This window comes from Sardina pilchardus, chromosome 12, assembly GCF_963854185.1.
Source record: "Sardina pilchardus chromosome 12, fSarPil1.1, whole genome shotgun sequence".
Lineage (NCBI taxonomy): Eukaryota > Metazoa > Chordata > Actinopteri > Clupeiformes > Clupeidae > Sardina > Sardina pilchardus.
Window position 1 is genome coordinate 18449540 of NC_085005.1, and position 25501 is coordinate 18475040.

Genomic DNA, 25501 nt, shown 5'->3' on the forward strand with positions numbered 1-25501 from the left:
GAGCTAAACATTTTAATCTCTAGTCTAGATTAATCCAATATTGATAACAATTGTTCCGTGGAAACATGTATACCGCGAGTTAAATGGTCACACCAGCTACTCTCACAGCAATATGGGTATGGAGTGAAATAAGCAACTGAATTTATAGGCCTAGGCCTACTCTTTCTTATCTGACTCAGTAGGCTAATCTGGGATCAGGCATTCACCTGTTGCTGTCGTTCTCACATGTCCATTTGCCTTGCATACATTATGCCACTGGAGAGCTTCTGCCCATTCACAAATCTCTCTGGCCTAAGACCTAAAGAAACTATGCATGCAGTCAAGTTTAGACGGTCCCAAGCTCTTTAAAAGGTGAATAATAATAATAATAATAATAATAATAATAATAGCTCTTTATTAAACAACAATTTATTACTCTGGGAAATCTCTATCTATTGTATCATTATACATTCACAAACACATCTGTACATAAACATCTGCATCCTCTGTTCTGTTGTGGGGAGATCTGTGCCTGTGAGTAGGTCACAGCATACAATTTCGGGTACATTTCAATGTACTTTGAAATACTATGTTTATTTCTTTTTCTTAAGGGATGAACAGTCTGAAATATTGATCTACAATAAGGCTTGACATTATATATATGTTTTTCTCAGCATAATAATACGTTTGTAATCTAAAAACCACCAACGTATAAAAAAGAAAGAAAAACAAACAAACATTAGCACCATGTTATTAACATTTTCAATGTTGATCCAAAAATAAGAGTTTATACAATACTGGACATCAGTTTCTAAATAATAGAGTTTCAATGACCTTTGTCTATATTTGACACCACAAATAAATCTTTTTTTTTTTTTTTTTTAAACTTCATTAGCTCTTTCCAACACAATATTAAATGTTCCAGTGTTAATGGTTCAGACTGTGGAACCAAAATAAATAACAATCTGACAATCTAGTCATCAAACCAGCTGAATTGATTTTTAAAAAAATCAGCAGCAATAATTCTGACAACCATAGTCATTTGATTTTAAATATAATATCCATTATATCTTTTCCTCTTTTTTTCCCAAAAGAAAAAATACAGCCAATTTTACAGTAACAATAACAAAAGTAATACACACAGGTTTTGGACAAAGAGATGACAGTAATATACAACACCGCAATCACCTTTTACACTTTTTTTTTTTTTGAAAATTCTTGAAAAAAAAATGCATCTGAAGCAAAATTAGGCTTTAATTTCTCTCACAAGAGAGATATTTATGCAGACTGAACACAAACAAACAAAACAAAACAAAGAAACAAACATAGATACTGAACACATATTCAAATGAAAAGTGGCACCATATTTGTGGGAACGGAGTTTTGCTGTAAACGGTATACTGAGGTGCTTGATCATCCTGGGGGGGAAAGTGCTTGTTAGCTCCACAGGGCAGGTCCTAGAGATGACATGCGGGCTGCACGGAGCCACAACATGGGCCCTGCGGGTTCCACATCATGTGTTGTAGCACCTTTTAAATGTGTTTGTATAAGCACCAGGTAAACGAAACAAGACCATTTAGAAAAATTGGCAAAAGAAAAACAACAACAACAACAACAACAACAACCAAAAATGCACCTAGTTTGGCTCTGGATCTGAATCTGGCACAGATTGTTTACTCCCCACCCCCAAAAAAATAAAGAAAAAAAAAAGAAAAGAAAAAAAGAAAAGAAAATGCTTTGAGTGAGTTGCTTCACGGTGATTCGTGTCAAGGGAATGGGTGAGACGGCATACGCAAGAAAGCTAACATGCAAACGTGTTTGGGGGTAGGCTAATCACCATAAGATACTCTCTCTGGGCATGCTAGGAGAAGGGTGAGGAAATAGGGGCTGTTTGAAGAACAGTCACTGAATGAGTCAAGGCTTGTGGAAACTGGTGGATGTATTCAAATACAATGAGCACCTTGTCTACACATACCATTCCCCAACATCTTGTTTGTATCCCACTCATTTTTTTCCGTTTTTTCTTTTTTTTTCTCCTCTTTTTTTCAGGCATAATTCCATTTGGCTAGACGTTTTGTTCACAAGACAAACGACAGACAGTAAAAGGTTAACGAGTTGGCACTACAGTTCATTCATCTTGCAAGACAGAGGAAGGCATAGACAGAAGTACATTAACAATCATCAAATAAATTGCTAAACTTCATCTCAGCAGCCGACTTGTATTCAAACAAACCCAAATGAGATGGTGAACATTCTAATTCCCTTTCAAATCCAGTGTCCAAATGCAATTCAAATTGGGACCCTTTTTTTTTTACAGTCCTTCTCCCAACAGAGAAGGGGTGTGTGGAACCCAACATTCAAATCAATTTGTAGTATTGCCTTGTTTTGATTGACACATGTAATTTACTTTTTTTCTGCCCACCCTTATTAGCGTCACTTTAGCACAGTTATGTTTTCTTACAGAGAAAAACATTCCCTGCATAAGGTTGGATAAATCTTAATTACAGTACTGGTATATAAGATGGAGACAGAGACCGATCATAAGAAACACTGGCACAGCTGTTGTTTGCTATACTGCCTTCCATGGCTGAACTGAAGCACCCACAAGGAACAAGGCACCACAGGAAGTGTAAGGTAGGCATGAGCAGATTGCCTAGACACCCCACTTACAGTATCTGTGTATCATGGCCATGTGTGTTTGGGTTTGAATGTCCTCTACTGTGCAATAATGAAACACTGCCTGGACTTTGTAGCCTAAGGGCTGGTGCGCATTACAGATTGCAAGTAGACTAATTAGCACATATCATGAATACGCCACCCTGTGGCAATTCATAGAGAGAGTGACTATGATGTTATGTTATGGGTATGAAATATCAGTGTGAAAGGAAGAAATCACAGTGTATTTGCACCTGTTAGGAGATCTCTCACTATCTCTTTCTCTCTCTCTCTCTCTCTCTCTCTCTCTCTCTCTCTCTCTCTCTCTCTCCCCCAACTCTCCTCAATGATCATGGATGCATTGGAGTGTGAACGCACCATGCTGAGCTACCTGACAGTCGAGGCAAGTCACCCACTCTGCCTCTTCGAAAACATGAAAAAAAAAAAGGAAACGGAAACGAGCTGTGATTAAACCCAAGAGGTTAGGCTAGACAGTACAGTATGTCAGCAAACAACAGCAATACCGTGAGTCACAAAAAACAAAACAAAACAAAAAAAACAGGGAGAGCTGGAGATCCAGTGGTGGTATAGAGGATGGAACGATGGTGGGAGTTGTTTGGAACAACCACTATGTCCATTACTGAAACACCCTGGTTCTGACCACTGCTTGGGACCAGCTGGCCTCTTTTGGTAGGTTTAGGTGCTGTGTCCACCAAACGCGTTTTTTGCGCCGACGGCGACAATTTTCAATGTAAAGTCTATGTAGCTCACAGCGCTGAGCGCCCTCGGCGGAAAAAAACGGTCGGCGCCGACCTTTTTTGTCGCAGCGCTCAGAGCGCTCAAAGTTGAAATCGGTTCAACTTTTAGAACAGCGCCGGGCTCGTCAATGGCACTTCTCGTTATAAACCGTCTCTGGTTTTGGTAACTTAGCAACAATAAACACTTTTTGAAGCGCCGAGAGGAGGAGGTTTTGGGCGCTCTGGCTGTAAAAAACGCATTTGGTGGACACAGCACCTTAAACTTCTTTTAGTCTCCTAGTACTCCCTGTCGTGGAGTGCTTGAGATTAAAAAAAAAAACAAATAAAAAAAACAAACAAACCTGGAGGTCAGTATGAGGAGAACCAGACTCCAGGAACCAGGGGGACTATAGGCTGCACTGACCCAACATTGGGTCAGTCAGATCTGAGATTTGGGTATTGGAATGCTTATATGTGGCATTTGAGAAGAGCATATTGTCACCTGAGGATTTCCAGATTTCCCAGCTTGAACCCCATTGAAACTCTAGAGTAGCCTAGTAGTTGCAGTAGTAGATAGATAGATAGATAGATAGATAGATAGACAGATCTTTGCATCAGAGTATACCTGACCTCACACACGAGTGGCGAGGGAGGGGGGGGGGGGTCGAGGGGGGGCCACGAGGGCCCAGAGCAGCAACCAGGGTTGGAGCCATACAAACAAGAGGACAGATCTGAACACTTCAAATACAGTTAAATACCCTTAGTCATACTAGACATGACTAAACGCGTACATGTACACACACACACACACACACACACACCTACACACACACACCTACACACACACACACAAACAGTACAGTACACGGCACAACAGTTCATGTACACAACACTCACACACGCCAGGTTATGTGCACACACATACCGAGCAGATATTGAGTCAAACAAACAGCCATGTTGTTGTTTTTTTTTCTAATCTGTCCTCATCTCCCTCTCCATCCCTGGCAAAAGCCCCTCTCTGCCCCACGCTCACAAACTGCCCGGAGACGATCACACAGGCACTGAGGGGTCTTTAATAGCCCATGCTCTTTCGCAGTGCACCTTGGTGTTCAGTGATGTTGCTGTCTGTCTCCATCAACAAACAAACATAGAAATTACAGACAGACAGAAATGCCTTTACGTGCTAAACCTCTGGTTTATATTGTTGTACAGTTTCTGAACTGGTTGCTTTGGCTTGAACCTTCAGATGAAGTCCCTCTACAGGGTTCAGATAAAAAAATAAATAAGTAAATAAAATAAAAATAAAAAAACCAGGCAAATTGAACATTAAAGTAAACAAGAGGCTGTCTAGAGAGCAGTGGCGGTGTAGCCTCTAAGCGTACATGGTTTTGTGGGGGGTTTGAGGGTCTTATGCATGTCATCATTACTGAGGTTAGATGCACCACATGCAGAGAATGGAGGACAGGGCCTCAAAACGAATGGCATGGCACAGCACGACACTGAGTCTTCGTTAGGACTACAGTGCAATGGAGGACTGCACCAATGGTTCTTGTGTATAAATTCAGGTATATTCAGGCAAAGATAAAAGTTAAAGCCTGTGATTTGTTACCCATTATTTGACTAGGAAAACAACTGACAAGTTTACAGGTGCATATGTTTGACAAGAGTGTTTGCACCAGGCATCTTGAAATAAACAACAACCAAATAAACAAAATACACAAATATAAAAATAAGCAATTGTACGGATAGGTGTAATAAATAAACAAATAAATATCAATAGAAAAAGAAAGAAGAATGTAGGCTAGAGAAAAATAATATGACCTTTTGAAAATGAATCCATGTAACTCTCTGTTAAGTCGGGAATGATGGAGGACCTCGAAAGGGCAGTTTTAGCATCGCACTAACACATTTGTGCAACTTGTGTGTATGTGTTTTTGTGTGTGTCCTCTATTATGGTAAATGTCCAAAACCCATTATTTAACATTTTGTTAAATGTACATCTGTTTTATAAATAGACACCTGTACTTCTGTGGTCAACATTGTGCAGAAGAACAAGTTGCCTACCATGAGTGCTTTTATTTTCTTCAGATGAACTGGATTCTATCTCTATGAAGATATAGGCCCTGCCCTCCTTGTACAGTAAGTGTGGCTATGATGACGTCATCATCTCACATACATCTGTGTGCGGCCTCCCCTCCATTTTCTGCAACAGTGCATAGCCTGTATACATATTATAATGAGTTCAATCTGTGGCAGACAGCCAGGACATCCCTCACAAGTCATTCTGTGACTTGGGGGCAGATCTAAACAAATGGAGACCTATATGTTAATGGTACTCTGAAGAAACTATGTGGCTAATTACCTCAGTACAACTTCATGATCTAATTCCTCCACTAAAAAGACAAGTGGTTGCAACCTATGCTAAGGTTAGCGCTATCGTTCTCTCCACATGATCTCTACTGTGCTTCATTATAGTTACTGAGGAGGACATGTTTGTGCGGATGCATTACATCCATTTTTGAGGTTCATTTGAAAAAGGCTAATTGACCATTTTCATAGGAATTTTGCTGTAGGTGTAAGTCTTTCTTAAATGCTCATGTTAAAATCATCTCTTTCAAAAAATAACATCCCATCTTTACAATCTTTACAATTGATTGAATCAACTGCTTTTCTGTGTGATAATTAAGTACTTCCACTAGGGGTCAGTAATAAGCAAAAAATGTTCTACTGAACTGATAAAGATCAGGCTTAGGGCACGGAGGCCAGGAGGGAACATTTGCTTTTAATGTTCAGCTGAACAAACGTGCTCTCAACAATTAAAAAACAAATATGACCTACATTATCCTCCCAGATATCATCCTTGTTTGCGCATCCCGCTCATCAAATCATCCTCATTTGTTTGTGTTGTATCGTTTCCTTATGCAATGGCAAGTAATTTGTACGTCCACTCAAGATTAAATGAGGCACAGAATGGTAATCGGGAAATTGGCGTGAGGATGCTGACAACTCCATTCCTCCATCATTCCCATAATGCTTTGCATCAGACAAACGTGGAAAAAGACACGCCATCAAATGATTTGACCACTCGCATCAAAAAACACAGTCAGCACATACAGTAAACTTAAAAAACGTATATCTATTTACTCCCCTATGCAGGTGTGTGATCACACACGCATGTACACACGCACATGTATATATGTATATAATGAGATATTTATATATATATATACACATGCACACATGCGCACAAACACACACACACACACACACACACACCAAGCTAAGGAATTCTGAGTTAATGTCTACTCATTCCTTATATAATTTTTTTCTCAAAGTAAACGTTCTGTCTTTTAAATTAAGTCTATAAATCATGTACACTCTTTCAGCTGTAGGAAAACAAACAAACAAAAAGAAAAACAACAACCACCACCACCACAAGGAAAATAAAACCAGGGAAAGCACCAAATGAACAAAGTAGATCCAGTTCAGAAAAAGGGAAAGAGGGGAGGTGGTCAGAGAAAGACAACGAAGAAATAGAGAGAGAGAGAGAGAGAGAGAGAGATAGATAGATAGATAGAGAGATCGAGGCAGAGAGAAAAAGAGGGAAAGAGAGAGTGAGAGAATGTGGGAATGGGGTGCGGTTTGGTGGGAGGGAGGGAGGGCGCGATGCCTTCAGAGCGAGGACTCGTACTGGAGGAGCTCGTAGAGCAGCGGGCCGTCCCTGTACCTGATCCCCACGGCGTTGGGACTGATGTAGTGCAGGATGTTTATGGTCCTCCGCAGGCGCCGGTCCACAAAGTGCGCGTCCCAGGCCGGGTAGCGCTTGCGCGGCATGTCAATCTTGATGAGGGGCCCCTCGGGCCGCAGGGGCCGCCCCGCCGCGTCCACCGGCTCCGTGGAGCGCACCTGGAACACGGGCAGGCAGGTGTCCGTGGCCGCCTCCTCCTCCTCGTCGTAGTAGTAGTCCCCCCCCATCCCGCCGGACGAGGCCGCGAGGCCGCGGGTCGGCGTGGCCTGGGAGCCGCGGGGCCCCGGCGTGGGGGCCATGGGCTCGGCCTCCGGCGGCAGTGGCAGGCCCCAGAGCAGCTCGGCGCAGCAGGAGCTGGCCAGCAGCCGCAGCCGGGGCCCCATGGGGTGGAGCACCCCGTAGTAGAGGACCATGAAGGCCATGCCAGAGGCGAAGCACAGGAAGACGCCGCAGAGCGCCGACACGGCGAAGTCGTCGGTGGTGGCCGGGTCGCGGTAGGCGTACCAGAGCGCCACCAGGAGGGTGTTTTCGACTAGCACCAGGGCGTAGTAGGCCGCCATGCGGTATCGGGTCCTGCCCTCTTTGACGTTGAACCAGCAGAAGACGTACACGACGCCCACCACCATGTTGAAGAGCACCTCCTCCCACTTGGACATGCAGAAGTCGGTGCCGCCGTGCACCACCCAGAAGGCCATGGCGCTCCAGTGCAGCACCACGAAGATGCCGAAGTACAGGTGGAACACGGAGGCGAAGAGCGCGAAGGAGAGCGCCCGCGACGAGATGGTGAAGACGCGCCACAGCAGGTGGATCACGGCGCCGCGGTAGCTCATGCTCTTCTGGTCGTCGCGCGAGTCACGCAGGAGCTTGTGGTAGGAGGCTAGCACCCAGGACAGGGAGAGGAGGGAGGCCACCGCTGAGACACCTGTGTGGACACGGAAAAGACATCACGCACTGGATTAAAAATAGACCATTAAACGCATGTCCCCCTGCTTTTCTTTTGTAGATTTTACACGTTTGTATTCTTTTTAAGTCATCCATTTATATTAGATGTATTATATTGATATACAGTTCCAATAGAAAGTATTCATTCCCCTTGGATATATTCCCCACTCTTTAATTTGGCCTTTTTAACCCAAAATGTACAAAAATCCTCTCTTCAAAAAGCCTCCTCTTAATTGTCAAAGTGAAAGCAAATGTCTACAAAGTAATCTTAAATGATTAAAAATATATAATTCAAAATTAAATCGCAGTGAATAGTAGTGAATAGTAGTAATACAAAGACACCTGTGTCTGGAAGGTCTAGTCACTGGTCAATCAGTATTCCTGGTTATACACTAATTCCACCATGAAGACAAAAAAAACACTCCAGACAACTCAAAGAAAAGATTATTGACAAGTTACCATAAGGAAGGGAGGGGATGGATACAAAAACATTCTCAAGTCACTGAACATCCCCTGGAGTCATTGAAATGTAAGGAATAATGGCAAATGTGCATAGCCTATCTACTGTACTTGGAGCAGGCTGTCACCATAAGGTGCTGTGTCCACCAAACGCGTTTTTTGCGCCGACGGCGACAATTTTCAATGTAAAGTCTATGTAGCTCAGCGCTCACAGCGCTGAGTGCCCTCGGCTGAAAAAAGCTGTCGGCGCTGATCGTTTTTTGTCGCAGCGCTCAGAGCGCTCAAAGTTGAAATCTGTTCAACTTTTAGAACAGCGCCGGGCTCGTCAATGGCACTTCTCGTTATAAACCGTCTCTGGTTTTGGTAACTTAGCAACAATAAACACTTATCGAAGCGCCGAGAGAAGGAGGTTGAGGGCGCTCTGGCTGTTAAAAACGCGTTTGGTGGACACAGCACCTAAAGAGGCCAAATTAAATTGATCAAGATTCCATTTACAAAAGCAGTACGTAGAAATATCCAAGGGTGGTGATGACTTTTTATAGGCACTGTATCCACGATTTTCCGCAGCAAACAATGGGGGTCGCCATGACACCGAGACGGTTTTCTATTTCCGGCGAAGCTGCATTGTATCTGTTTTAACGTGACGGTTTACGGTGCTTAACATATCATAACACATATAAAAGTAAACTTTTCTATTTTATATCGGTTATATATGATGTAGTATATACATGCTGAGGGCAGAATTGTCAACATTTCGAAAGAAGTTGAAGTTGAGGCATAATCTAGTTAGCTATGGAGAACGCACATGTTAACAGAATGAACGGAAGTTGAAAACAGTATCGTAACCATCGCAACGATACATATTTCCGGGTTAAGGAAAGAGGTGGATACTGTATATTGAATTTTGGAAATACTTCTCCTTCTCGAACTCTTTTTTCTGATTTTTATTTTTTATATTTTTTCCCCATGGTACTTCATGGCTTTTTCAGTGTTACTGACCTCTTTTACAGCCTATGATTAAGGCCACTTGATTTGGGACATTGTATAGGCCTACAGTATATTACAGTTATGCCAATAAAGCCTTGACTTGAGTAGAATTGAAATGAGGAGAGAGGGAGAGCGAGAAAGAGAGAGAGGGAGAGAGTGAGAGGGAGTGAGAGAGAGATGGAAGCGGGAGAGTGACAGACAGAAGGAAAAGAGGAAATTGACGGTGTTTACTGAATTACTGATTATTAGCGAAATGAAATGTGACTAAACAGCCTCTGCTGAGCACAAGCGCTGGCACAAACAAAATGTGTTGAATGCAAAACAAATAAACAGTGTCTGAGTTATTCTACTCTGGGAGTACTTCCAGTGATAAAGATTTTTGCTTCTGGTCTTCATAATGTGTATGGCTGAAATATAAACCCCTTGGATTGGAGTAAATTATTTTGCCGTGGCAGAAACCACAAATCTCACAATGACTCCTCACAATAGCAAGTCGACTCAGTTGCATAGATGAATCATACTGAGAATTGGAAGCATCCAACTCTCTCTCTCTCTCTCTCTCTCTCTCTCTCTTTCTCTCTCTCTCTCTCTCACACACACACACACACACACACACACAGATAAACACACTCTACCAACACATGCTGTGAGACCCATGGCATAGATGCAAACTTTCATAGACACACATTTGTGGAAATCAATGTTATGATGCCCCCCTTCTCTCTTACCTTACCTGTCGGTTCGTCTAAGTGTGTGTTTTGTTTCTAATAGCCATGACTACTATTCCTCATCCTGCTGAGTGCAGAGATCTTCCCCACGTTCAGACAGACATCTGCGCAGCTGTCAGTGTCGTCAACTCAAACGTGAGCAATCGTCCTACCCCTCAGATTATCTGCTGAGCAGCGGAAAAAGCTTGTCCTCACATATACAGTCTTGATAATTCAAACAAAGCCTCTGGGGGAGGGCAGTTCTAACATTTATTTTGGTCAGTTTCACACACAAGTCAGCTTTTTTTCTCCCCCCCACCCCCCACCCCCATGTATACAATACAGATCTGCCATGATTCACCCCGTCTTGTAGCGATTAAAGGCTTTGTCATGGGATTTCTTCCTGGAGGAAGTTATTCATAAAATCTGGCTCGGGCTCTGGGCCATATTCCCAGACAAATAGAAAAAAAAATAAAAGCAGTCACTTTGTCACGTAAAAAAATACTGCTGCAGATGACATTACAACTTTTGCTGTTCTAACAGAAACAGCAGAAAAGAGAAGTCGCTAACGTGTGCAGTCTTCACAGTAGACGACACAGGCCGGTCTACTGCACAGAAATCGGTTTTAAATTATAGCTGGACACACAAAAGCAAACCAAAAGATATGGAAGTTAAACGGAATACCACACACGGCTACATTACAACATGATTACAACAGAATTTATATTTGTAAGTACCTCTTGTCTTGTCTACCGGGTACCCATTTAGTGATACAGCGGTATCCAGTGCATCAGAGAGTGCATGGACAAGGTCAGAGATGCCATTCTCCATATTCTTCAGTTTATCATCAAAATGGGTTTGAAGCCATTATTTCAAGGCAAAAGAACTATATAGTGTTGCATTAACAAGGAGTTTTAGTACTGTTTACATACACAGTACAGTACTATCGTTGTAAAGGCTTCAGGTATGCACATTGAGCTCCATGAAGCACTTTGAGACAATTTAATGTGTTGCTGACACAATATAAAGAAATAAATCTGAATTGAACTGAATAAACTGGAGAACGGGCCAATAAGTGACAGAGAAAACTCAGACTAGTTGAACTGTAAAAAGGTCAAGGTCCCAGCACGGTGCCGTGGGGAACCTCATCTTACACTGCAGCTTCTCAGCGCGGTTCCTCTGGATCATGATGCACAGCTGGAGCACCAGTTGCGGGGCGCTCTCCAGGAAGGCCTCCAGGAGGCGAAGCATGTTGACGTCTGCGTACTCGTACATCATGGCCCAGTAGAAGCGCCGCTGGTTATCCTTCTGCCGCCGGCTCTGGATACCCAAGTACATGGTGCGGATGTACCTATGTGGGGAAGAGTAGGAGATTAAAGGCCCGCTCACACCAGGAATTCATTTTTTTTACGTCCGACGTCACAGGCCCAACAGCTTTTTTTGTGAAAAGACGTTTAAAGCGCAGCCAGACAGTTTTTGCAACTTGTAAACTTTGTCATCATCACCTCCGTTTTAGCAATTGTAAAACAAAAACGCTAAAGTTTAACAGAGTAGGCTAAGTGAGTCTGAAAGCCATTGGACCCAGAAAGATATTTATTATCCCATTATTACATCATCACTTAATAACCGAATGATGACCGTAACTATAACTGAAAGTGACCCCGGCAATATCGTTCTTCATATCGTTACTATATTTTATGTGTGGATGTTGTCATTCGCTAGAGCGATATTTTTTTGCTGCTATCGTTATAGTTATTGCTCTAGGTGTGAACAGCCCTTGAAGACATCAAGAGTGTGTGGGTGGAGAACAGAGGTCGAGGGACATCAAACAAAAATCATTACACAGGATATGACTTGGGTTCAGGTGAATTTGTAGGGCCATGCTCTACAGAAAACCAATTGAGCTTTCATGGAGGATTTTATGACATAAGATGGTTAAGTCCAGGGACGAGACCACAAAGAAGTATATTATATAGAAATCACTTAAGTATGTCTCGATACTTTAAGTACATTTGCGCGTGTGTACACGTGTGCTGTACACAAGATTCTTTTATCTTACTATTACATAAATCACAGCAAGGAGCAAAGGTTAGAACAGCAAGCCAAGGCTCTCATGTCACAGAGCATTTTGTTGTATCACAGTCACACTCGATTCATTGAGGAGAAGAAAAAAAAAATCTGGCTCATGCTCTAAGCTCTCTGTCGATCCCCCACCTCCCCCCACCTCCCCCACCTCCCCTGTGCTCCCATTTGCCCTCCGCTTCAGTGCCACCGTTTTGTGAGTGGCGCACCTGCACAACCTCCGGGTGAAATGGTGCATCCCATCATCACTGCTCACAACAACAGGAGATTGGCTGACCTCACACATGAGAGTGGAGCGGCTCCAGATCCGTGGGTTACATTGACGCCGTGCCATAAGGTCGGCCCCCTGAGGCAAAAAAAAACCAAACGTCTGACCCCACTGCTATTCTGCATCATTGTCAGGTAACCTGGATTTAGCTACTGTACATCTTGTGCCGCAAGGCTCATTCAATGTTTACCGGCGAGTGACAACGGCAGACCCAACCCGCTTTCATCGCGACCTTTTAGAAAACAACATCAGTGCATTTCCCAGAGAGAAATTCCATACGCCAACTTCCGATTCTACTCTCCACAGAAAAATTCTAAATAATTAACCAACGCTGAAACCTCACAAATCAACAACTTCCCTTGAACAACACAAAATCCTGATAATTTGCTTATAATAACACCAGAATAGTGATACCAGAGAGGAAAGTACTATATGCGATTGCGTAGGACAGTGTCTGTGCGCACATATGTGTCTCACTGCCCTGTTATGACCTGATGCAGGTTTTCGTGTTTGTATGCAGATTCTGTGGGTGTTGAGAATCTGCACCATGCTGTGTGGGGGTGTTCAGCACACTTCAGCACCTGGGACTAGATGGAGTGGGCACTCATGACAGCTGAATGAGAGAGAGGGAGAGCAGAGAAGAGAATTGAGAGATGAGAGAAGAAGAGAGACACAGTGAAAGAACCAGAGACAGAATATTTGTGTGTGTGTGTGTGTGTGTGTGTGTGTGTGTGTGTGTGTGTGTGCGCGCGCGTGTGTGTGCGTGCGGATGAGAATATGTGTGTGTGTATTGAGTGTGTGGGTGTATGTGTTTGTTAGTGACAGAGAGAGAGACAGACAGAGAGAGAGAGAGTGAGAGAGAGAGAGAGAGAGGCGTCTGTTGGGTGCACCGTGTGGAGCCACTGAGCTCTGTCTCTGTGAGCCCTGTCTCATATTGATCGTCTGAGACGTGTGTCTGAGGTGATCTTTTGCGGAGGAGTCGCCTTAGACAAACAGACAGCTTTCCCCCTTCAAACCGAGAGCTGTCTGTGGACCACCTCCTCCTCCTCTCCTCTGTCTGAGCTCTTGGAGACAGAAAGTCGCAGTTTTAGAAGTCGAGGAAATGGTTCCATTTGAGTTGGTGGCTCTTGAGAGAATGCTATGGGACAATGTCTTGGTGATATTATGTGAAATTAGTGAACTGCGGCGACTCTTTCTTAGAAACAAAAACAGCTTGTCACTCACTGCTAGCAGTTGCTGGTGAATGTGCGGGGGGTTTGAAAAGTATTGGTAAGGAATGCCATTACATCTGGTACCATTTGATCTGGAGATCCGACGGTAAACAGCCAATAAACCAACTGTTCCCATTCTGTTTAATATGGGGAATATGAATATATGCTTACATTTTAATTAGGGTTGGTTAGGGTGAATTATAGTTCCTAGGTCACCAAGTTATTTTTTTTTATATAGGTACACTTATTGTTTGTTGACATGTTTGCCAAAATATCAGAACTAGACCGGCAAAATCAAAGGTTACCCATCAGCCATGCGCTCGGCAACATGAAAGGGAAATTCTGATGAGTCACATCTTTGCGCAGAACAACTGTGAGGAGGACATTTCTCTCCTTGCTCATTGCCTGGTTCTTTCCTCCCGTTCCTGTGGCACTAAGAAAACAAGCTTGCGCAGTCTGTCTGCACATTACAGTACGAGCACATTAAAAAAACATCAAAGTGCCGCATGGAACCTCCTTCCTGGCGTCTGTCCATGCCGGCGTTTGACAGCATTGATCTCCTCCGGCTTCCTCCCTCCTTCCCAAATCCACCTCTCTTTCACGTTAAGCCTTTTCGCCATTAACCCTTTCCGTGCCAGACCCCGGTTTGTTCTGTGTTGAATGGCTTTGGTTTTTTCGCTTGAGGCACCAGCTACGTGCCTTTTGTGACCTAGTGTCCTCTTTTGTTGGCTCTGTGTGTGTGTGTGTGTGTGTGTGTGTGTGTGGTCTATGAGAGTTTTTTTTTCTGGCATTGGTGTGGCAATGCCATCTGGTCAGACTCTGAGTGGCCCATTCACACTGCCAATAACTCTCCTGCATAGTCCTGCATTACACACCCTCTGTGTGTATTACTGAGTCTGTACACAGCGCGAGCCTCCCTCTAATAGAGCTATTCAGGCCCAACAGTCACTATTTAGGGACACTGGGGGTAAACAACAAGTAACTAACAAACAAACAAACAAACAAAACAATGACCATACCAACTGGAGGGATTTGGGGATTTGAGGAAAGGAAAGTTATTTAAGGCTATTCATTTTTTTTTTAGTGCAGACGAGTTAAGCTGGTTTGAAAGATAAATAAGAAATTTCAATTTTGAGAGTAAAACAAAGAGTATGTTATGGCACTTAGCTTCTTCTTGAGTGGCTGTTGGCGTGCATGGTAGCACTCTTTTAAATTGCTTTGAATGAAACTGTATGCCAGACATTCATATGTCACTGTAACTGCTATTACTTTAGATTGATGAAACCATGAAATAATTAAAAGATGGCAAATTATGTTTGTATCTTTGTGTGGCTTCCTGTAGTCAACAAAATGCTATAAAGGCAATGATTGCACTAGACATTTAATACTTTGTTGAAGGATCAGTTCTCCAGGTTGATTGTAGCCTACTGCTATTGTCATAAGCCCACACAGGCAACATGTTACAAAGAACACAATACAAATGTTTGTGTGTCTGGTCACTTCATTGAATCCAATCAGTGATCAGAGAGAGGTATTTTCTACAAATCACACATCAACCTTGACTTTTGGACATCCAGTTGTAATTTCCAATGTTTACGCCTTGCTTAAACTCCGCCGAAATGCATATCCGACGAACTGAGGCCTCGTTCCAGATTCTGATGTGTCTAATTAGAGTTATAATCATCTTTGCATTTGGTGCATAATCGCTGCAAATGGAGCCGGTAATTACAGAAGAGACGGGAACATTTGGTAGCAGACAACACAAACATCTCCGGCTGCATGCACACAAAAAAGGACCTTCCACTGTGCGGTGTGTTGTGTGGAGAGGAGGTTCATTGCATCTCATCCTCTGATGTAAAATTCTCCTACGCAGTCGAACCTCAAAAACTGGGCCCCTTGGGAACATCTTTTGTCTTTCCTGGTGGAGTGTGTGTGTGTGTGTGTGTGTGTGTGTGTGTGTGTGTGTGTGTGTGTGTGTGTGTGTTTTAGGATGAATATAGCTTCTCCTTTGAGGGAGTTTAGGCACTGCTTGGGCTGAAGTCGTTTTGTGAGAGAAAGTTGTACTAAGGCAATAATTGCACAAAAGGAACAGAAATGTCTTCCACAGTCCAGCCTCGGGCAAAATCCCCCACCTCCCACTCCATCACACCCCTTTACCACATTTTCAACTGTCTGATCTGATAAATGATCATCATTGCTCTTTCGTCGTTCATGTTATGACTCAACATTCATCTCTTGTCAGATGAATGGCTCTTGACTAAAGGAACTGTGAACAATTTTAACAAATTCCGGCCAAGTCAAGTGTTCACTTTTTTTTGGTAGCGCAAACGCCAAGTGAATTTAATATACTCATTAAATTGCAAAAATTACTGCAATTAGTTTGAGGGCTTTTATTTCTGTTGATGCATGGATCTGCTTTCCTATTGGCTAGAAACCCTCCTTAAATGCTTCCTGATTTTGGTTTTCTCAGAAATAGAGTGAGAGAGTATGTGTATGAGAGAGAGAGAGAGAGAGAGAGGAATGGAGGGAGAAGAAGGAATGAGAGACAGAGGGATGGGAGTGAAAAAAGCTGCCACCTCACTTCTCTCCTCCTCTGTCCGGCCTTCAGTTCAGCCACTCAATTAGTTAACTCAGAGAGACACCGGCAAGTTTTCCCAACGGGGGGAGACACGCGGGCGCCTGAGGGGAGATGGGAAGTGATCTTTTTTTCCCTCCTCTATCACCCAAACTGCAGAGTGGAGTGGAGGGAGCGTGGGAGTCAGGAGGAGTCTGTCTCCAACTCTCTCCTCTCCAGTCTCGCTGGTCCCAGCGGAATGCTAAAGTTATTGTACTGTACGGCCTCACGAGTGACACAGACAAATCCTTGTCACTTTATGGAGGCGTTTCTACCTTGCAATGCCATCACCAAATACAGATTCAGTCTCAGCAATCTAATGTACAGTATGTCTCTCTAATTAATAGCCTAGTCGATGTTTTGCTTTGCTCGGCAGGCCTATGCTTTCAAAAAAAAGAAAAAAGATATCTAGGCTACGCTCATCCTACCTCATTCACAATACAATGCCACTGTGTCTCTTGTGACTGTAAATTGCCACCTCTCATTGAAAACGAATGGCACCTGGTCAGTTCATCTCTGTCCTACTGTATGTCAAGGATTGACTCCAGACCGGAGCAGGTGTGGCCAAGATCTGGTTTTGTTTTACTGCTGGCCTATAGCATATCTGGGCCACAGCAGGGCCACAGCAGGGCCACAGCAGGGCCAGATCAGAACCAGGTCCAATGCAGTGTCAGTCGGTATCAAGGAGCTGGCTTGGCATTTGCATTCCCACAACCTCAACAGACCGCTCATACAGTATATGGGCGCAAAAGGCTGTTCTTTCACACATGATGGATGAAGCTACAGCATGCGCCATGGCAACGCTAGATTCTTAACAGCATAGAGGTCAATATTCGTATGCCGACAACCATGACTGGTTGATGATTAGTTGCCTTGCTCATACTGGGAAGGCTGTGCAGTCACCAGTTAGTTGGATGAGGGGGGATTTGAAGAGGGTATTGGGGGAATGTCTTTGGATCAATAACCCTGGCCTTTTGCGTGATTTCCCGGGCTACGTCGTAACCAGAGGTAACGGGTGGCATTCAGTGGCATTTTCAGTTAGCTGGAAAATGTCAAGGGGCGCTAACAGACTTCAGCTGGGATGGGATTCTAGAGGGAAGTGGAGATCTTTTTTCGCAAAAAAAAAAAAAAAAAAAACCAGCAAAAAAGATTTTGCTCGGTTGGCGAACCTCAGCATATTTGCGAGCGAGTCTGTGGTGTGGCGCTGATCGAGCCCCAGAGAAGAAAAAAAAAAAAACGGAGCGCCTTCTCGCTGACTAGATGGCAGATCACGCTCACTCATCCATGAGCACACACAACGCAAACATGCGGAAAGTCTCAACGTCAGTGTGTCATACGGTAACGACACGTTCCCAACTGGAAACAGGCATGAAACACACACTTGCTAAGTCAGTGATATAGACGCCTGTAGCCTATTAAACGACACAGAGGCGATAGCAACAATATATGAACGTAATAATTCATTTTCATCGACCTTTGATAAAATCACAGCAGCTCCCGTGTGTGTCTGTGTCATGGCTGGTTGCAGTGTAGACGGGATGGAGTGTCTCACGTACAGCACATGTTTGGCTGCTTTGTGGCTGACGAGTGAACCCACCGAATTCGCAGTCAGGAACACTCTTACAGCTGCATGGTTCCACCCACAGGCACATGTTCTGCCAGACTTCTTTCTCTCTCTCTCTCTCTCTCCCCCTCTCTCTTTCTCTCTCTCCAACCACATCTCCCCCGGCTCTATCTCTGTCCCCCTCTTTCTCTCTTCCTCCCTTTTCTCAAAATCTTTCACTCTTCCTCTCTCTCTCTCTACCAGCTTGTCTCTCCATCTTTCTGTCCCTTCATCCTTTCAGTCTCTTTCTCTCTCTTCCTCCTCTCCCTCTCCCCTCCTCCCTTCCTCTTTATCTCTACCTGCCTGCCTTCTCTCCATCCCTTTATCTCTCTCTGTCCCTCTCTCTCTCTCTTTTCTCCTTGTTTCTGTCTCTCTCCATCACTGCCCCTCTCTCTCACCACACACACACACACACACACACAGAGAGACACAGACACACAGACACACAGACACACAGACACAGACACACACACACACACACACACACACACACACACACACACACACACACACACACAGCCACAAACACACACACACACACACACACACACACACACACACACACACATACACACACTCTCACCACACACACAGAGAGAGAGAGAGAGAGAGAGAGACACACAGACACACACAGCCACACAGCCACACACACACACATCCTCTCCTCTCCCTGTTCTCCTTTCAGCTCCGTGGCCTGCTACACCGCTCCCCATGACACACACAGAGAGAGAGCAAGAGAGACAGACACACAGACACACACACAGCCACACAGCCACAGCCACACACACACACACACACACACACACATCCTCTCCCTGTTCGCCTTTCAGCTCCGTGGCCTGCTACACAGCTCCCCATGAATTATTAGTGGCCAGATCATAGCGCTCACTCATGCCTCGTTAGCCATGCTGCACTTGGCCCAACCGTGCCCGGTCCAACTCCGCCCGCGTGCCCGCGCCTGGATGCCCGCGCCTGGATGCCCTCGTCTGGGCACCTGCCTGCCCGTCTCCAGCACCTGTACTGTACTTACTGTACAGACGATGCCCTGCTGGAGGTGATGCACAGGCAACAGCTTGGTTTAGAGTGAGTTGACCAAGTGGCCTTTCATATTGACATTGCTGTTCTGTGTGTGTGTGTTGTGTGTTATGTTGTTGACATTGCTGTTCTGTCTGTGTGTTGTGTGTTTTGTTGTTTATATTGCTGTTCTGTGTGTGTTGTGAATTATGTTGCTGACATTGCTGTTCTGTGTCTGTTGTGTGTTATGTTGTTGACATTGCTGTTCTGTGTGTGTTGTGTGTTGTGTTGATATTGCTGTTCTGTGTGTTTTATTCAGTTGATATTGCTGCTCTGTGTGTGTTATGCTGTTGATGTTGCTGTTCTGTATGTGTTAGGTGTTATGTTGTTGACGTTGCTGAAAGACAGGCGAGCGTGGGGAGGCTGGTTAAGAAGATGGACGTGGAGTCTCATGAAAAATCGAATTAAGTTCACACGCCTGCACACACACACACACACACACACACACACACATGACTTAGTCAAAACACCCTCCCAAACAAACACAAACAAACAAACAAACAAACAAACAAACACACACACACACACACACACACACACACACACACACACACACACACATACACACTTAGTGAAAACACACTCCCAAACAAACACAAACAAACAAACAAACAAACAAACACACACACACACACACACACACACACACACACTTAGTCAAAACACACTCCCAAACAAATAAACAAACACACACACACACACACACACCTAGTCAAAAACACACTCCCAAACAAATAAACAAACACACACACACACACACACACACACACACACACACACACACACACACTTAGTCAAAACACACTCCCAAACAAATAAACAAACACACACACACACTCACACACACATACACACACACACACATACAGGAGAGGCAGGGAGACTCACAGAGAAGCTGAGAAGCATGACCCCTCCCCTCCAATGCACAGACAGATTGAGCGAGAGTGAGAGCGAGACACACAATTACACACACATACACACACAGAGACACACACACAGACACACACACACACACACACACACACACACACACATTATAGTGTAAGAGGACACAGTTGACAGCTGTTTCGCGGTAGAAAAAACAGCGATAATTGAGAGTGTCCTTGGCACTGGTGGTGGGTGATGGTGATAGACACAAACTTGTCAAGTCTAAAGCCCAACGCCCACCAGACACGTACGCGGCGCGCCGCGCCACGAAAAAAATTAGAACTCCATTGTTTTCAATGGAGCAAAGCCCACTGGAAACGTCTGCCGCGCAGCAGACGCACAGAGATAGAAAACTATTCTAAAATCCTGCGCGTCAAGCCCAGACCGTCGAACACCGCTGAACGGCGTGTCTGGTGGGCGTTGGGCTTTACTTTACCCCCCTCACAAGGTGGGCTTACATTGACACCTTTAATCCAATAAACACCTTGATCAGAATAAAACGGCCAATCCGATCAGAAGTTTAATCGGAATGAAAAGGGTGGTGTACTCCATTCCAACGTGATATATGGTTAATCTGTTAGCCTGCTGTAGCTTCTCGAGCAAAAGCAAAGCAGCAACGGCTATTTTGATCAAAGATTCTAGAATGTTTGATTGGAATAGAACATGAATTCTTGAATTTCCCCTTGGGGATCAATAATAATAGTAGGCTATCTAATTATCTACAGACGAATGTTCATATCGAATAGCTTAATCGAAATGACAAAAAAAAAAGTAACCACCTGCGACCATCTTCCACAGACTGAAGAGTAGTGACTTATCAGGACCCATAGGTGCACCAGCCACTGGTCTCAGTGCAGTATAATCTTCATAAGTCATGGTTGACGGGGTAGCCCATTTTCAAACAATTAATTCCAGGTTCTGTCTCAGATGGCATTGGTAGGTGGTGCATACGTATGTGTACGTGTGTGGGTGTGTGGGTGTGTGTGTATGTGTGTGGGTGTGTGTGTGTGGGGGTGTGTGTGTGTGTGTGTGTGTGTGTGTGTGTGTGTGTGTGTGCGGGTGTGTGTGTGGGTGTGTGTGTGTCGCCAGTCTGACAGCACGGTCTTAGATGAGTCATTCTATGAGTCACACCAGACTGGGTGAGGGGGACCTCTCTCTCTCTCTCTCTCTCTCTCTCTCTCTCTCTCTCTCTCTCTCTCTCTCTCTCTCTCTCTCTCTCTCTCTCTCCCTCTCTCACTCTCTCTCTCTCTCTACCCCCTCCCTCACTCCCTCCCTCTCTCTCTACCCCCTCCCTCTCTCTCTCTCCCTCTCTACCCTCCCTCTCTCTCTCTCTCTCCCTACCCCATCCCTCTCTCGGTGGACTGGATGCTGTTGTGACTGCCAATGAGCCCTTTTGCTACCTGCTGGGGATGCTCCCAGACCATTTCTTTCCTCCCTCCAGCCCTCCTCTTATCCCTCCCTCCCTCCCTCCCTCCCTCACTTCCCTCTCTCCCTCACTGTCCTCATGCCACCCCATCCCTCTCTCCCTCCCTCCTCTCCCATTCTGTCTCTCACACCTCTATCCCTCCATCCCCCTCCTCCCTTCTCTCTCTCTCTCTCTCTCTCTCTCTCTCTCTCTCTCTCTCTCTCCCTACCCCATCCCTCTCTCGGTGGACTGGATGCTGTTGTGACTGCCAATGAGCCCTTTTGCTACCTGCTGGGGATGCTCCCAGACCATTTCTTTCCTCCCTCCAGCCCTCCTCTTATCCCTCCCTCCCTCCCTCCCTCCCTCACTTCCCTCTCTCCCTCACTGTCCTCATGCCACCCCATCCCTCTCTCCCTCCCTCCTCTCCCATTCTGTCTCTCACACCTCTATCCCTCCATCCCCCTCCTCCCTTCTCTCTCTCTCTCTCTCTCTCTCTCTCTCTCTCTCTCTCTCTCTCTCTTCTCCTTGACTCTATCTCGGTCTGTTCGGTTGTCATTGCTCATCCATGGAGTGGGTATGTGAGGGGTTGGCTGAGCAGACAGTTGTTCGGTGAAGTCTTTCCGTGACGTAACACACCTCTTACTGTCTTGCTTTCTTTTTTCTCCCTTTCCTCTCCCTCTCTCCATCGGTATGTCTCTTATTCTGTTGTTACCGGTTTCTTTCTGCCTGTTGTGCTCTCTCATTCTTCTTTCCTCTCTCTCTCTCTCTCTATTCTATCTTTCCTCTCCCCTTTCTCTATCAATCTCCCTCTGTGTCTCTGATCACTCTCTTTTTCTCTCTCCTTTTTCTTGATTGATTGATTGATTGGATTGGACTGATTGTATTTGCCATACTGTAGCTTACTCAAGCAGTCCCTCTGGTTATCTGTTCCCCAGCTATCCCCCCCCGTCTGTGTTTGTGTAGCCTCCAAATCCAAATCTACCAATCCCAATCCCCCAATCCCAATAAATCAACATATCGTATTTTCTGGCCTGTGATCCATCTTGCTCTGTTCTTGGATCTTTGGTGTACAGTGTGGGTCCGTCGCAATTAGACGGACCACCAGGCCAGCACTAAACTCAGAGCGTGGTAAACAAAATTGTACATTTCAGGAGGTAAAAGCCCCGATAAGAACCAAACCAGATTTTGTTCAAATCTACACATCTATGGCTACTGGAACATGTAAGGTTAATTTATCAAATGTTATTTTAAGGTATTAAAAAAACATTGTTGTTTTAGAATTTTCAAACGAAATGTTCGGTTATTAGCGGTTTTACCTTATCATCTCTTCTCATCTCATCACTAGTCTATCTCTGGTCCTACTGTCCCAACTGCCCACCCCTCTCACTCTGTTCTAACAACACACAACACACACAACATCATGAGTGAGCGTCAAAGTGACCAACTCAGCTTTGTGTTCAATTTCAATAAGAATGTCCTACAAGCAACTGGATGTGAGCGAAACGGTGCTGTGCAGCGCGATGTGGTGCAACGCAGAACTTTTGTCGGATGCCCTGTCGAGAAAAAAGGTGTGGATAGACGGCGATGCTATGTGACAGTCGGGCACTCGCATTGCAGTTAGGACAAGCTGTCATCTTCTGATCCTCTCACCACACACTTCCTCCTCCTCCTCTCTCCTCCTCTTCCTCTCTCCTTCTCTTCTTCATCCTACACGTTATATCCCTCGGATGAATTTACGATCTTTTTTACTTTGTATACAAGTTTACATTATTGTCTGTGAGCTTCAAAACGCCATATTAGAATAAGTTACAAACTAAATAAACAGATAATGGAAGAGATATATAGGGAAATATATAAATAAAATGCGAAAGACAATCCTGGCTATACGTCCTCCTCCGTCAACCCCCCGCCCCCCGAGCTTGATCGAGATTTTCGCTCATTATGCAGAGAGTGTCAGCGAGCCGCGCCGGAGGTATTTATAGCCCAGGGCGGCCGTCCTCCTCCATAAGGGAGAAACACACTAAAACGCCTTTGAATTCAATTTCAGGCTTTTATGCAACCATGACAGCCACAGATTCAGAGCCGCCCGCTTTCGTGCTATACCCCCCCCCCCCCCCCCCCCCCCACTGCTCCTCCTCCTCTTCGTCATCCTCATCTTTCTCTTCCTCCTCCTCCTCCTCATCCTCAGTTCTTGTCCCTGTTCTTCTGGAGTGAGCAAGCAAACTTCTCATATTACATCACTGTAACAGGGTTACACACACACTTCACTGGGTCAGTGACCGGTATAGCAGGGCAGAGGCAGGGATTTGCTCGAAGGGGACCTTCTATTCAATGCCCATAAGCCAGCGATGTAGGACCGAGGACCAATCCTATCTTATGATGGAGTCCCATCACATGACCGGGCCGATGGCCTCATGGCAAGCCAGCCCACATCTGACACCAAATACAGTAGTAACTTGACAAAGGCTTTAGGCCGAAATGTCGTTTAATAAAAACTGGCATGGGATAAGGGTGTGTGGCCCCCCCCCCCCCATTCATTTCCTCCCCTTTTATCTACGTAACTTATTTACTGGATTTTATCTTTTACTGATTCATCTTTTTAGGCACTGTCAGACCTATCTTAACTAAATTATTATTTTTGTGTACTTGTGTTTGTATTGTAATATGTTGCGTCTATTGTTGTGTGGTATGTGATCCTGTCTGCAATCAAATTGCCCATTTTGGGACAAAGAAATAAACTGAACTGAACCTTCATCTTCATCTACTTTATCCGCAACCAGCTTCTCAAAAAAATACAGGTGTGCGCTGACTTTCTTAAAAACCAAATACAGTAGTCACGCCATCCTGCCTTGAGCCTTCAGCCTTGAGCCTTCAGCCTTGGTCCGGTAACACATACCTGCTCCCTGAGCACAGAGCCAGGCTCAGCGCATGGTCTCAACTGAGTGTCCATCACATTTGTCCAATAGTATACACTGGCAAAAGACCAGAGGTGTACTGTACAGTAGCTTCATCTTTAACTTCAATGCACAGAAATCACTGAGACCTTACAGCACTGGTGAAACAGTTGCACCATACAGCACCGGTACCTACAGTAAATACTAGTAAAACCTTGCAATGAGTGCATGTCGTTGAGTGCTTTCTCCTGAGACGGGAGTCTATCTCCTATCTGCACCTGCATTATCTGTTGTCTTGCATGCACCAAAATGGGCAGACTCCACTGTGACATAGCAGAATCTCAAAAAAACGCATTATGAATTGCTAAAAAAAAATCTGGGTTAATATTCACTTTGGTGAAGAGTTCTTCTGTGAATAGGTTCATGATGTCTTGTCCTATTTCCTAACACTACACACTCCAAGGTCCCTGTTGCCCTGTGGCTGCCACAAATATATTGCCTCCACACTGGTGTGGCTAATGTGTGAGAGCATGTGTGCATGTGCATGTGTGTGCGTGTGCGTGTGCGTGTGCGTGTGCGTGTGCGTGTGCGTGTGCGTGTGTGTGTGTGTGCGTGTGTGCTATAATGGCGATGTTGCTGGTGATGGGGAGGTCTGAATGAGGTGGGGGTAGGTATGCATGTGTGTGTGTGTGTGTGTGTGTGTGTGTGTGTCCACACATTCTGTGTGTGTGTGTTTGCCAATGACAGGCTAGTGCCTGCAGTTCCCACCAACCGTCATCACTCTAAATATACCAGCCACCCAATGTGAGGGAGATGTTCTTCACGGTCGCTCTGGTGTGAAATCTCACGTTAGACGGTGGGGTTTTAATCTGGAGGCTGTCTGACGCTGGATGCAGGTTGCCCACTTCCACCCCCCCATACACCCCCCCATACCCCCCCCCCCAACCCTGAATTTAGCTCCAGGACATCATGTGGGTAGATACCACACGGTTACATGTCTGAACATTACCTCAATACTATACAGGCAACATTAAAAATCCAATCTTGTTTGATTAAACAGATGGGCTTAATGAAATACCATTGTGTGTTTATTCATTACGCAGATGATTTGATCAAATCAACAACAAGTGACAGTGTTCAGCATTCATTTTCATCAGTGTGTATGTGTTGATGACCATAACAATGTTGTTCTACCCAATCCTCTACCAA

At 44.8% G+C, this 25501-nt stretch overlaps 1 protein-coding gene across 1 annotated transcript in view; it reads right to left on the reverse strand.

The window, feature by feature from the left end:
• Positions 1–7043: 7043 nt before the first annotated feature.
• The window catches only part of xkr6b (XK, Kell blood group complex subunit-related family, member 6b), a 56273-nt gene continuing 37815 nt past the window's right edge, over positions 7044–25501 (reverse strand). Inside the window, exons 2-3 of the mRNA XM_062551135.1 lie at positions 11369–11565; positions 7044–8041 (exon numbers count right to left, since the gene is read on the reverse strand). Coding sequence (XP_062407119.1) covers positions 7044–8041; positions 11369–11565 — 1195 coding nt within the window. The remainder of the gene's footprint in view (positions 8042–11368; positions 11566–25501) is intronic.